We start from the raw sequence: 15,926 nt of genomic DNA on the forward strand, positions 1-15,926 counted from the left end.
GACTCTCGGAGCAAAATATTTATAATTAAAATTACATCATTCATTTATGAAATAAATAATTAAATCCCATAATCGTCATCATGCACAAACATATTCCAAATATTCTTCAATATAGGAAAATTCATTGAAATTTTTTTCTCAAAATTTTAAGTCAAATGAACTATGATAAATTTCAATATACGTATGAATAATGAACTATATTTAACACTTAAAGGTTTGAAAGATTTTGAAAGTTTTGAACACTTGCTGATAACTTCTGGATATCTATTAGATGTTATTTACCGAAGCACTTAGTTTCTTATAAAAGGGTAAGGATTACTTAGGAATTGAGCGTATTTTTTTTTCTTTCGAAATTGTATAGCGCAGAAAATATCAAAATAAAATGAAATGAAAGATTATGCATCAAAATGTTTAATTGGGAATAAAAAATAAATCTTTTTTTATTTGAGCCAAACTGAAATGTTTTACCGGTCAAAGGAGACTCAGAATCCACAATCACATTTCGTAACATCTATAACATATATATTCAACATTAAGCTCATTGTCAAGTGATAACAAACCATTATCGATATAAAGTTTCCTAAATTTCTATCCATGGAATGGTGAAACTTTTATAAAATAGATAAAAAATAACTGTGTCTTAATTATTTCTAATTGATTATTAGATGGTATATTTTTTCTTTTTTAACGTAAAAACAGTTTATAAGATTGGTTTGCATCCTGCTCGTTTCAAACAGAAACTAGCAAGGCAGTACATAATTTTCAAGGCCGGTTGAGCCAGGTTAATAGTGAAAGAATTAAAAAAAAAAGATTTTTAAATTCTAATTAATTTTTTTTAGCTTATGATTTGTTTTTGTATTATTATTTTAAATATAATGAAATCATGGATTCAAATTTTGTTAAAATTTAAACCAATTCCATTCCACTGTAGAGTCAAAATTTAATTAATCGTCTATTTGATGATTAATTCATGCAGATATTAAAATTTCGCACTGTCTTCGAGTAAGTACAAATTACAAAACTCTACAAACTTAACGGCAATTTGGTTTAAAGATTCCCTTCTCAAAAGTATGAAGCAAGCCAAATTAAATAAAATATTTTTGTAAAATCTGATGAAATATACTGATTTATCATTTAGTTTCATAATTATTGAAGTATTAGAGCGCTTTTTCTTACTGATTGTGAATCATATTTTTATTCATAACAAGAATTATAATAAATTTAAGTTACATAAATTATCAACACGCAGTCTCTATTAATAATAAAGGAGAACGTTCTTTACTAATATGGACTTTTTTTGTTTGCAAAATTGTAATTCATCCAGCAAATTTGAAGATTTCAAAGCATCACGCAAAAATACTCCCAAGAAATATTTAAGAAGTGAAAGGTATATAGGAAGTAGTGTACAAGTAAAACGTAAAATGGCTTTGAAAGAGACATATAGCCAATTGTATTACTAGGAATTATTTCAAATATGTGGTATCAATTTTGTTATTTTTCTTGTGATAACTGAAAGAGTGAAATTAGACAATTCTGTAATCGGATGAACTGAAATGTGATAAATTTAAGTGGCTATAGCAATCATTTGCTCATCATCAACTTGATTAAGTCGGCCAAAATTTAGTGAAAAATCAGAAAAAAAAGAAGAAAAAAAACTGATAAACTAGTTTTGACAAATGAGTTAGGTTAATTATCCAACTTATGAACTCCAGGTACCTCATTGCGATTATTAATATTATTATTATCTTCATGAAAAAAGGGATATATGAAGGAAAGTTTCTTTTTTCTTACCCCAGAAATTTATTAACTGCTTGAAATAATTTTATTCGGCAAGTAAGGTGTCATGTACTCGCCTATGGTACACGGGTTCTTTTACTGTGATTGAAAAAAACTACTCTCCTTCAAAAAATAAACTATAACATTTATTTCTACGACAAGACAAGCTATTCTATATACACATTACGTTTAAATGACTGCATTTCCGAAAGTAAACAGTTCAGAATCTTTTCAGCTGCTGATCACAACGCTGATCCGTTTTTCAAGTTTGATTCCAAGTTGTTATTGTTTTCAATACGGAGTTGAGTTGTTACTCGGATTCATGCGACATAAGGCAAGTTTATCAGATCTTCACTGATCTATGTTGAAACAAATCATATGATTGACAGAAGTTATTCAAAAAAGTAATTAAACTCTCTGTTACTAAATCCTTCAATTAGTTTTGCACCTTCCTATTATTTAGAGCTAACAAGAAAGGTGTGCGCAAATCTGGAAAACATTCGTCCGTATCTGATGAATACCTAATGAATAATGAAACATTAGAATGCACAAAGTTTTTTACTATTAAATACAATTTGTGTGATAAAAATAAGTATACATTTTTATTGAATATTACAGGATGTCTTATATGTCTTAAACTAGTGGATTACTATCCGAAAATGGGAAGACTTTCATGTTAAAATAGTCATATAAACAACAAAATTAAGCAGTTATTCAGAGATTTTCACAAAAATGTTACATGTCACGATGGTTTAATTCTTAATTTTAGCTTAGTTAGGATTATTTTTTCCCTTTCAATACCCTTCTGCAGTATTCTGAAGTACAGTTCTAGCACTTTTTTACACAATCATATTAATGGTTTGTAGGTACATATTAAGAATTATTTAAAAGTATATTTAACATTTGAGATATAATTTTCAATTTCGAGTACATTGAATTATGATAATTTTATTAGAAAAGAAAAATATTCAATAAATGTCATTTATACAAGCATAGAAAATCTGTTATCTTAGTGATAAAATATTTATCATTAAATATAAGTCATTATGCAAATATCAGGAAAATTAATTTAGAGGATTAGTTTAGTTTTATTAACGTCCCGTTTTAGAGTAACATTAGGGTTATTTTGGAAAGGACCCCTTAATTTGGAACCTTCTTCAGATGACGAGGACGACACCTGAGCTGCCCCCCACTCACAGCTTCTACGCCACACCATCGGGAGGACGTTTGGCCCCGTGGGATTTAACGTGCACCAGACCCGTTTACACGACGATTCTTTCAGTAGAATCGGGCCTCGAACCTGAACCCCACAGGTTCCGAAGTCGAAGCCTTACCATCAGCTCAACGCGGCCTTAAAAGAAACAACGATTATTTGGGGGGAATGTAAATTAAAGACAGTTTGGACCTCATCATGATAAACGTAAATACTTCCCTAATTTGGAAACTAAGAAGGACAAAAAAAAATCATTGACAATGTGCTGTTAGATGACAAACGTATTTAACTATGCTATCAAAATATGATTTCACTTGAAGTATCCTCATTGATAGAAAGCAATCAGCTTGTTAATCATTCGAAACACGAAAGACATAGAAATCAGAGTTAAATTTACTCTGACGCAAATACTATTCGTATGCATTTTTAATGGACATTTTAAACGACAAGTGCATTAAAAAAGTAGTTGGATTAATTCATATTTGACCAAATGTTTTTATGTAAATTTTACAACTGTACAAATATTTTTTGAGTTCATTGGAGGCATATCCTGGAACTATAAAAATAAAAATCTCATGAAGAAATAACAAAACGGAAGAGTTTCCTTCAAAGAGGAAAAATCTGCACAAAGCAAGAGAACCCCAATAGTCTCGTGTTTAAATAAGGATATTGTCAGAGCGTAGCATCCTTATTTAACACAATTACATTTGTCATTGACAGCGAATAATACATTTTTGGAAAAAAAATGAGTTAAAAATCAAACAAACGCAATTCAGAATTTTTGAAGTGGCATATATTGTAGTTATATCTTATATGACCTCAGTGTGATTTCATTTTCATTCGGGAAAGGTTGTGATATTTTCTACAACAAACATGCGCATTATCATTTTGCTTAGCTTTCAAATTCTACTCGTTTCGACTTCGGTCTTCGCAGAGATGAGCATGGTGGAAATGATGGAAATGATATGTGGTATGTATTTATGTTCTTTTCTATTTTTACTATTTTTTTATGATAATTATTTTTGAGATAGAGATTTATATATATCCTGCTAAATAGATGTTTGTAAAAGTTTATTAAACTTATTTCGCTTTCTAAATTCAATAGTCCTTATCTCAAAACAGATCTCATTTTAGTTAATTCATTTAAATAAATATCTGGTTTGCTGAATATTTTATTAAGTTTTTAAAATTTTCTATTTCGCTTTATAATATAAATTTTTAACAGAAATTTGTAATTAGATTTAAGATTGGACAATAATTTATAGGTACAGTACACTCCCGATTAACCGGCCTAATTTGGCAGAAGGACTCGCCGGATAACGAAAAATCCTGAAAGGCCGGAGTTATACGAATTCATTTCTTTGCCCATCAGCACCAGAAGACAAATTTTTTATGCCAAAATTCACTGTTATTATACGTATTTTCTAACTTTTATTGTGTACTAAGCCCCCCATTTATCTCAATGTGAAGACAATTGCGGCTCGATGAATCATAGAGACAGTTGCCGGTAACATGTCGATATTAATTAAAATAGGAGGCTATGTACTGGTAGTTTATATATGTTTGTACGCTAAACTGCACATTTCGAGAATTAATTAGAGAAAAAGTAAGTTGAAGGATATAAACCGTTCACATTTTACAATAAATTTTGTAATGCCCAACTTAAATACAAGCAATATAAAAAAAACAACAAAAAAAACATTAACGCTAATTGTAAGCCTGATTCTTAAGAAAATTGTCTTAAACTAATTTTATTTTTCACTGATAAATGATTACACCGATTATTTGGATAAATGATTACACGGTAACTCTACGACAAGAGTCAAAACTTACAGTTTTTAGGTTTGAAAAAGTTCTTGATAGATGACTTAGTTGTCGCTTTGCCTTCCTCATTTAATTACGATAAAAAAAAAAACTAGTCCGGATAGTACGGAAACCTGACAGTCGCGAAACGGATACTCAGGAGTGTACTGTAATATGTTTTGGATACCGAGAGAAATTTAAAAATTAATAAGAATGCCATTTGTTTTTAGAAAATTACTGAATGAAACTTGATTTTATTACGGAACCATAATTACTCTTAACATAGTTTACGAGGATGGACAGAAAAGTTTCCGGTCAAACAAGGAAAATTATATATATATATATATATATATATATATATATATATATATATATATATATATATATATATATATATATATATATATATATATATATATATATATATATATATATATATATATATATATATATATATATTTCATGATTGCTTTAGTTTTCAACGCCCCATTCCAAAGATATGAACTTTCTCCAGCGGTGCGGCAATACTTGGATCCCTTCTCTACAAGAGCGTTCTTCTAAGACCTCAAAGTAGACATTCGACGCTGAAATGACTTCAGTATCAGAACAAAATTTCCTTCCAGCAACCTTTTTTCAGGTTGGGGAAAAGGCTGTAGTCCGAGGGGGCCATATCTGAAGAATAGGGGACATGAGGAAGAATTTCAAACTTCAGTTTTGCCATTAGAATGACAGCCTTGTGAACAGGAGAATTGTCCTAGTGAAACAGGACTTTCTTCTTATCCAAACCTGTAGTCATTTTTCTTTCTTTTAATGTTCTGCATTGATGGTCCTGCTTTTTTTTAGATAATCTAATAATAATTCCCTTTGCGTATCATAAATCTGTTGCTATAAACTTTCCATCAGATGACTCACTTTTTTCTTTTTTTCGTGCTTATTCACCTTTCGCTGTTTACTGTTTTGATTACTGTTTGGTCTCTGCAGTATAGTGATGGAGGTGTCACATCCACAGTAACGAAACGCCGCAAGAAATCATTTGGGTTTGGTAAAGCTGCGATATCATCATGCACTGCAGTTTTTGATCCAAGGTCAACAAACACGGCACCCGTCTTACTGACCACTTTCTCATACCCAAAATGGATTAAAATATGATGTGCTTGTTATTTGGATATACTGATAGACCCGTTAACCTCTGTCAATTTCAATCGGCGATCATTCAAAATATTTTTGTGAACTTTTCTAACGATTTCATCTACAGTGTCTGATTTTGGTCTTTCAGAACGCTTCGCATCCAGAGTGCTTGTCGACCGCGTTTAAAGTCTGAAACCCATGTTTTAACAGATGTAAATGAAGAAGCAGATCCCCCCAGCGTATTATTTGGCACAGTTTCAATATTCATTGGAGATAAGTCTTTTATAAAAAATATTCCATCACACCTTGCACTTCAGTTTTCGCCATACTTGAGTAAAAGTTAAAGAATATTTTAAAACAGCACAGTATAAAAACAACCAAAAAAAATCTTTGGAAATACGCAAGAAGTATCAAACAAAGATGGCACTTTGAAATGCTTTAGTCAAAATATTTCCGGAAGCGCCATCTCTAGGTCAGGCTGGAAACTTTTCATCCCACCCTCTTACAATTTGAACTTTTAGATGGTTCTAAAAATTAGAGATAATCGCCCTTCATTAGAGAAAGAATAAAGTGGAGAATATAAAATTTGCAAATGTGCATTATGTCATCCTATATTCAGAAATAACTGTCGATTCAAAAGCCATATTTTATAACGGTGGTAAATAACGCTGCTGTTGCTTATGTTCTATAATGCCATCTAAACACTTATTAATGCGGCTTTTCTGATAACTAAAATTCTGAACAGAAAATGGCACATCGAACGTTTGTAAGATATAATTATAATTGGAATGCGATCCTAAGTTAATGGAGTGGATCTCTTCAATAATGTAGTCTGGTGATTTAAAATGCAAACTATGTTACCAATAAATTCTTGTTTTTAGAATATAAAATTCGGCCTAATTTCTGTTTTTTTTTCTTCCGAAAACGTAATTTGTATCATGAAATACAATCTTAAATGAGAAAATTACATTTGAAATATTCAGTTTATTTCTTCAATTAATCAGTGTTTATCAGTTCGTTTTATTTTAAATTTAAAAAAAAAAACTATCATTTTCGTTTCAAAATAAAGTTTCTTGTATGATATTTTGACTGTGTTACCGTCTTATTTCTAAAGGGATTGGACAAGATTTTAAAGATTGCATTTACCATTTTTATCTAAATTACGATTCAACAATAATTATGTGAGTATATATTTCCAAGGATTAATTATTGCCTGTTGCTCTGCTGATATTTTAATAAAAACGTGATTTTCGCTCAATTTTTTAAAAAATTATTTGTCAAAATAAAGAGCAAAAGTAGAAATATTTGCTTTTTTCTCCCAAGCGCACTAACGTTTTTACAGAAATAATCTTTCTCATTCATTTATTTCATTATTTCTTAATCGTCTGTCACGTTTAGAATCTACCATTTATTTTTATTCTTCTAAATAAAAACGAAAAATAGTACAAAATTTATATTGTATTTAATTGTACAAAAACAAGAAAATAAATTGTATTTAGCTTCTTTTTATTAAATTTCGTTTTGTCATTTTTATGCAATAAAGAAAAATATTATCTTTGTAGATGAAGAAAATTCAAATATTAGACAGAAAGTGGAAATGTGCATTGACGAAATGGATATAGAACCGGTAATTAAAATTTTACGATCATTCATTCTTTTTCCTTGACTTGAAATATTGTTAGCATCGACAAATCACAGTCGAAAATGTATCGAAAAATTAAAATTCCTCTTTTAATATTATGAGACCCTAGTAATAAATGCTCATGACTCATCAACTCCTCCTTTGAAAATTTGAAATCAATTACCGTTAATTAAATCTCGAAAATTTTAATTTATATCTGAAATTCATTGTCATTATTTAAAAAAATTAATGATAATTCGAATCTTTTATTTTACTATGGCAAATATTTGACTTGAATGAATACTAACTAATTCTGAGTAACAAGTATTATATATACATTTTGGGAAGTCTGCATACATTGTTGTATTGTAGCGAAAAAATACGTTCTCATTTTTAATAAAGTTTGATGATATATTTTGCGTAAAATTAATAATTTTTTTCCTCAGAAAACAGATAAATAAAATGAAATAATTAAATAATACATGCTTTTACCTATTATGAAACTAAAAAAATGTCACAATGAAGTAATCTGAGAAATATATGAATAACTAGCCATCTCATAACATAAATGTTATTCTATAGCCATGTGAAGTAAATTCATTATGGCCAGCTTCATGTATTAAGTTTGTTCATAACTCGATAGTTAGTCATTCACTTTTGGAAATATTTTTTTAAATGAAGTAAAGTAATAAAATATATATATTTTTTTCATCTGCTAATTTCAAAATATTAACCAGTTCTGCACAATTTGGGGGAACCGAAAGCTAATGACTAACTATCGAAAGAAAGGCGGTAACTAATCTAAATAAATTTTTTGGCTCAGTTAGCGTTGAAAGCCAACAATTTGTTGGCCAACAAGGAAAAAGTTTTTGAAAGCCAACAAGGATTTGAAAGTTATATCTGATTTGCAAAATGACTTGATTCAACTAGGGCTGATTACAAATCTTGATTTTTTTTTCTCATTGCAAAGTTAGTACTATCCACATCAAAATTTATGCAGAAATTCTAAAGAGAGAATTCTATAAGAGTAAGTGTTATATTTGCCCGTGTGATGATATTTCATGAAAAATTTTAAATTGAAGACCCTTTCAAATGAAGACCCACAACTGCAATTTTAGCATTTTAAAATTTAACCTTCAGTGATTGGATATTGGCGAGGATACAGCTCCTACATATTGATACATCTCCCAATAAAATTTTGGATCTCCTTTCAAATGCCTAGAAAATTTAATTGTATTAGTTTAATAAGATTTCATTGAAAGCATTGTTCAGATATTTAATTAATCTTAATTCAACGCATTTTCACTAAAATTTGTATTTTTTCAGTGACTTTGTATCGTTGATATCTATAAAGCGTTACTTAAATTCCTTAGAAATGGACAAATCTTTGTTTAGCCTAAGATCATCAGCATTGAAAATATTATTTTTATTATTATTCATTCATGATCATTTCTATATACTTTAATAAATATAAAATTGCAAACAAATTTATTTCCATAAAATGCAGTCATCTTCAAAATCAGATTATATAAATAACAAAATAATCAAATGTCTTTCTTAAGAAATTCAGATCATCGAGAAAAAAAAAAAAAAAAAGAATAACTCGTGAGTTCTATAGAAGGAATTTTGAGACTTATGTTATATACAAATATGATTTAATCCGGGATACATTACATATAAATAGGTATTTAGACCTTTTATTCATAGGATTTCTGACTACCATTTTTACAATAAATGGAATCCATCAAAGCCGATCAAATTCCTCAAATTCAATCCATCCATCCAATCAAATCCATCAATTTATGAAATCCATCTAAACCCTTTTAACAATAAATGGATAAATGGAGTCCATACTTTCCCTACAGATGATACGAATTAGATGACATCTTATTCAGTGATGCTTTTGGATTTCAAAGTTGCATCTGATTTGTAAAATGACTTGAATCTGCTCGGACTGATTTAGAACTCTCGCTTTTTTTCCCTCATTGCAAAGCCAGTATTATCCACATCAAAATTTAATCAAAAAGTGAATGTAGAAATTCTGAAGTGAGAATTCTATAAGAGTAAATGTTATATTTGCCCGTGTGATGATAATTTATCAAAAATATTAAATATGATTTTCTGAAAATAAGCGCAAATGCAAACTATAAGAGATCATCTGAAATAAAATTTGCGGATTTCCCAAACTTATCTATGTTTCATAAAAATTATTATGCATTGCACGAATGAGAATTAAATCCTTAAACCAATTTGGAAAATTATGTATCAAAATGACATTTAAAAATATTTCAAAGAAGCTTTATTGGTGCAATTTGTGACTTAATTCATAATAATATTTTGCGTTTAGATAGCGTAATAAGACACTTACAGTTTTTGTAGTGTAAAAATATTTCAAAGAAGCTTTATTGGTGCAATTTGTGATTTAATTCATAATAATATTTTGCTTTTAGATAACGTAATAAGACATTTACTGTTTTTGTAGTATAAAGAGATAATGAAGCAATGCAATCCTGAATTCGGCGACGACTTTTCTGGTGAAGCTCTGATGAAATACAGCTGCGAACAGACTCAAGAACAATGGAAAGAAGTAATTAAACTCTTATATTTTTATAGTTTTTCAAGAGATTCTTTTATCGCAGTATTATATTGTATTAAAATTTATAATTCAATAATATATTTTCAAATGATTATTTTAAAGATAAGTGTCTTACAATAATAGTTAAAACGTAAAGTTCCATAAAACTGTAACAGCAATGCTGACATTTTTTGAACCAAACTATCATATAAATATCTTCATTATGCTCCAATACTTAGAAAAAAAACGATATTTTAACAATATTAAGAAACAATATATAATAATAATTTTGAGAAAAAAAATGTTATAATGTTCAAAAGTTTTAAAATATTTATTTTAAAATTTTGCTTTAAAAAAAATTAAAGGGTGTATAAAAGACCCATAGACATTTTTAATTTTGCAAGACTATAAAAAATAAGCAGAATGTAGAAATATAACAGTTTGAAATATTTAATGCATATGAAAGAAATTCGAAAACAATACAACATTCTGAAAGTAAGTTTTAGGATTCATAAAATTAAAAACCAATGGAGAAATTAAAGAAACTTCAATGCTGAAATTCAGCATGGTACTTTATTTTTTTCATCATTAAACTATTATTATTGTCGTTATTGAATATTACCATATTCATATAATGACTTTTCTCTGAATAATCAAAAATTACCTGCATTTGAACATATATTATTTTCTTTAGCATTTTTAATGTGAGATCACTTAGCTGTTGTTCACCGTCTTTAGCACTTTTAATATTGCCACCTAGTTTTATATCTTTTAAAATATTATTTTCAGTTATTATTGCCTTAGTATTTTTAGCAATAATTTCATGAAAATTGTGAATTTTCTTACTTTTAAAAAACAATAATAACTATAAAAATGAATATGTTCTCTTTCACTTGGAACTTCTAAAAGCATAATTGTTTTGTAATAATTAATGGAAAGATATCAAATCACATCACAAAAAATTTTCTACACATTCGAACATACTAAAAACTGAATTGACAAAAAACTTGTATATATTTTTATATCGTTAGATTTTCAGAAATTTAGTTGTTTCCTTATTATTAATTGATTAATTCTATTAACGTCTCAAGGTTCTTATACAAAATGACAATATATATATATATATATATATATATATATATATATATATATATATATATATATATATATATATATATATATATATATATATATATATATATATATATATGTATATATATTGTCAACTGATCCCATTAAAATTGCGATGTCTCAAAGCATTCGTGTATCTTCCAAAATTAATGACATAACAACTTAATTAATTAATTTTCTACCATGTGTAAAATATTTTTTCTCTCTTTGCAACGCAGGCAGATGAATGTGCAATTGAAAAGATGAAAGAAGAAGGCAAGGTAAGTTTGAATTTTCAAAATATTTTGATGTCCTGAAGTTAAATAAAAATATAAACCCAAGAGCGACGTTACTGCTTAAAATCGGACACAGGGAATTACAAACGTAAACTGCTATACTTTACCAAGATTTTCAGAACCTAAATTGTTATAAAGTTTATCGAGTTACATATATAAGAGTTAGATCCCAAGGAAGACAGACTTTTGAGGCATCGGGTAACCCACCATTTTGACAGTCATTGTGTTAATGATATATTTCAATATGTTTTTATATTTTGGCATCTTTCTGAAAAATCACATGCTTATTTATTTTTTATGTATATCACTAATAGACATATTGAAGTAATATGATTCTCATAAAATTAACCATAGTTATTAAGAAATTATTTCTTTACTTACAAATACAAGTATTTGATTAGTATGAGATGTAGTAAAGAAATAATAATTTTCAAATAAATCTAACATTAAAGATAACATTAGAAAAATATTATATGGCAAAAAAAATCTTGACTGAAATGATTGAAAAAAAACTGATTACTGAAAACTGGTTTTTAATCTTAAGATGTAAGTTCATATTTATGCTGTAATATTTTCGAATTTTATGACAGGGAATCACCAAAATATTCGCTTATTTTACAACTCATTAAAATTTTAGAAGAACTACTTACTTGCTATTTATTGTTTATTTAGGAATTACTTACTTACTTGCACTCTTTCGAACACATTATTAGTAGAAATAGACATAGAGGTAAAAGTTATAAATACAATCATATTATATGAAACAGGAATATCAAATTATCAAAATCAAAAATCAAATTTTTGTTCCTTATTTCAACATTTAATACATGTCCATACTAAAGAACATTTTTAGGAATTGATTAAACTACAATACGATGCTTGATTTTCGGTCTTTCAGAAATAATATTTTAATTTCAATAACTAAGCATGAACTGAATTTCTCATATAAACAATAATCATTTCGAAAAGAAGAACACAAATATAATTGCTTACCTACTAAATAGGTACGGAATTTGAATTTTATTTTATTTGCTGTTGAACTGAAATTCATATAATTAAATTTCCTTTGTTTTCCATTCTTAGGATGAAGAGGAGGGCAAGAAGATTATGAAAGATATGACGGTAATTATTTCATTAATTAATATATAGTATTATATAGTTACATCAATGTTTGAATATTATTATATTCTCCATATTTAATACGTAAGAGGAGATAAATTCTTTTTCATTTTATATATATATATATATATATATATATATATATATATATATATATATATATATATATATATATATATATATATATATATATATATATATATATATATATATATATACAAAAGCATTAAAATCAAGTTAATAGGAAAATCAAATAAACCAAATAAAAAAAGAATCCGGCCTGGTTATTTTCTTCTAATTTGTTGTTTTGTATTGTCCTTTCTGTTAAAATGCTATATCCCCTAAGCCTAATTTCAGGGGATTTTCGGGTCACGAGGAATCATTATTAGACTTTTTGTCTGCATTCCCTCACAGAAAAAATCCCCTTTTTTCCAATCCCTGCCTGAGGGTGACCCTTGAAAAAGTCTTCAGGCCGGATTCTTTATTATATACCTCAAAAACCTTGATCGCGGCTTTTATTCCTTAAATATTGATCGTAGACATATACTGTAAATTACAAAGTTGCGTAAAAAAAGTTGTAAAATGTCATGAAATCGATAAAAATTTTCAGGAGATTAAACTTTAAAAAATGCAAAATTTAAACTTTTATACGGACCCTGTACAAAAAAATTCCCATCCCTCCCAATGTGCCCCATCCTCTAATAAGGTCATGTATAAAATTTCCGAATTTTATCACAAAAATTCTCAAAGATATGTTAGAATAAAGTTGGAGAAGGATCAGTCACAAATTAAAATGCAATGTTTACAGCTTCAGATGACACAAAGGGCAGATGACGCAATGCAGAATGCATCATAAGAAAAATTATTATGCTTTATATCTTTACTTTGAAATAAAAATTTTAAAATCTATGCTTCCTGAAAAATACTTTAAAATTTTAGATCACGAATTACAGAATATAACTTAAAAATAGTAAGTGAGTGAACTTGTAAAAAATCTTATGTAATCTTTCCTTATGTAATCTTTCCTTTATGTAATATTTCCTTTAAGTTATTATTTCTGCACTTTTTAATACTTTTGAACCAATAAATAGTAAAACGTTTTATTGTTTGTGTTTTTTTAAAGCAACTTTGTAATTTAGAGTATATGTCTGCGATCGATATTTCAGGAATAAAAGCCATGATCAAGGTTTTTCAGACACCCTGTATGTGCTTGTTTGTGTGTATGTGTACACATTTTGTCAAATGAGAAGAAAGATAATTAGTTGATTTTCCTATAAATGACTTTATGTATTATTTAATTATTCTGGAATTATAGCGTCCTGTATATAAAATCACATATTTTGAATATGTTCTACATTTAATAAAGAAAATATTTTGAAATTATTTACTAAAGAAATCTCTCATATATTTTAAATACAATTTCTCATTAATTTAAATAAGTTTATTTTTGACATTCATAAATTTTGATTTAATCTTGTAGCGGTATGTTTTGTAGAAATAATAATTTTTCTTTCGGATTAAAGACTTACTATTTTCCAAGAGAATTACTGTTAATTATTAACAAGTATTTCATTTATTTAAAGTATTACCTAATTATTTCATAAAACTGAAAAATATGAGTTTAATTAAATCAGTCTGTTGTATATTATTGCTTTTTTAAATAAAAAAGTATATGGACTACAAAATAAAATTAGATATAAAAATCCTTCTTAGAAATAAATCCTCTTCTACTGCAGATAGTCATTATTTGAATGCAGTTGCACACAGGTGTTCGTTTACGTGCAGAATAGTGATATAGGCTCGTCCTTTTCTCTCACTTCCAAATTTATCAATGCCAAGTCTTTATGACTGACATTTCTTCGAAATATAAAACAAATAATAACTCTCGAACTAAATAACGAAATAAAAACTCTCGATATAAAACTAACAGACATTTTTAAAGCAATATTCGAAATAGAAAAAATATTGTACCGAAATGAAAAGGATCAATTAAAAAGTTCATTTTTTTATTTTATCAGTAGGATAAAAATAAAATTGCATTTCTAGATTAGGCTTTTTTAATGATATTTTCAGAAGATACGATTGAGAAAATAAACCTCCCAAACTTCCTTAATATTTAAACTTTTTACAATTTTATTAACTTTGGAAATTCGAAAAGTGAACAATAACTTTTCTCTTTTGTAAGAAGCAAATGTTCCAAATTTTATTATGATCAGACAAAATCTATAATATCGTATGTATGTATGATCTTAAATTATATCATTACAATTTATACTTCTCAATGTTAATATTTTTCAACGTATTATGCCTAAAATTGTTTATGAAGAATATTCTAATAAATTTAACTCAAATATTTTTCTTTATTGTATATTAATAAAAATGCAGAACTAAAATAGTTGGCAAATTGCACTAAAAAACTTAACAAAGATTTTGCTGTTGTTTTCAATGTTAAATTTTCGTATATTTCTTTTCAGGAGTGCGTTGAAAGACGCATGTCCGAGGAAAGCGAACGAAAATGAAGAGTTTATTTCCGAAATTCAGAAAATTCAGCATTTTTTATGATGAAGATGTTTAATCAAGTGTATAGAAAGCAAATAAAAATATCAATTTTACTCTACTGTAATTTTATTTTATTCTGTAATTTACTAAAAAAAGCCATATAACTGAAAAATGCAGTCTTATAATTTGAAATATATCTATTATTTCACTCAAGTTTGGATGTAAAATCTAGGAAAATTTGAAAACTGCATATTTTTTACATATTTAAAAATGCATTTACAGAAACAATTAATTTGAAAAATAAAAATCTCTGAAATAGAAAGTCACAAATATGAATAGCACAATGGAAGGACTTTCGTTTGAAGTGCATAAAATATGAATTCTTACAAAAAAAAGGTTATACCGGGTGCGGCATAAATTCGTGTAAACTTCAAAAAATCATAATAAAAAAAGTAATGCTCAAAAAAAAATTGCGGTTTGCGGGAATATGTTCAGAGAGCATTTGGATTTTGTTAATTCCATTAAAAATGTATTTAAAAATGACCGATAGATGACGCTTACACGTAATACCGAGACTAATTATGCAAAACAGTATAGTTATAAAACACAAGGCTGGAAATGGTTCTGTCATTCGACGCCAGTAGCATGCTATCGCTACCGGATCGAGCATTAGAGTTGAAACTGTTCAATAAGAAAGGTGAATCCACGACAAAAGCATTGCCACAGTTACGGACGGTGAAAGGAATTAAGGCGAAAAGAAACCCAATTTCATTGAATGGGATATTG

The 15,926-nt window shown here is 27.7% G+C and overlaps 1 protein-coding gene across 1 annotated transcript; it reads left to right on the top strand.

The window, feature by feature from the left end:
* The first annotated feature begins 3,801 nt into the window (after window positions 1–3,801).
* Window positions 3,802–15,253, top strand: LOC129964172 (uncharacterized). The gene is made up of 6 exons (XM_056078885.1): window positions 3,802–3,959; window positions 7,483–7,547; window positions 10,024–10,128; window positions 11,466–11,507; window positions 12,606–12,644; window positions 15,116–15,253. The coding sequence occupies exons 1-6, from the start codon at window positions 3,863–3,865 to the stop codon at window positions 15,158–15,160; spliced, it is 393 nt and encodes a 130-aa protein (XP_055934860.1). The 5' UTR covers window positions 3,802–3,862; the 3' UTR covers window positions 15,161–15,253.
* Window positions 15,254–15,926: the final 673 nt, after the last annotated feature.

Source organism: Argiope bruennichi, chromosome 3, assembly GCF_947563725.1.
Source record: "Argiope bruennichi chromosome 3, qqArgBrue1.1, whole genome shotgun sequence".
Lineage (NCBI taxonomy): Eukaryota > Metazoa > Arthropoda > Arachnida > Araneae > Araneidae > Argiope > Argiope bruennichi.

Bases quoted from the DNA above. Each gene is read 5' to 3' on its own strand.
- LOC129964172 (XM_056078885.1), top strand. From the start codon at position 3,863: ATGCGCATTATCATTTTGCTTAGCTTTCAAATTCTACTCGTTTCGACT. The intron at 3,960-7,482 runs GTATGTATTTAT...TTATCTTTGTAG, and splicing joins AATGATGGAAATGATATGTG to ATGAAGAAAATTCAAATATT. The intron at 10,129-11,465 runs GTAATTAAACTC...TTTGCAACGCAG, and splicing joins CTCAAGAACAATGGAAAGAA to GCAGATGAATGTGCAATTGA.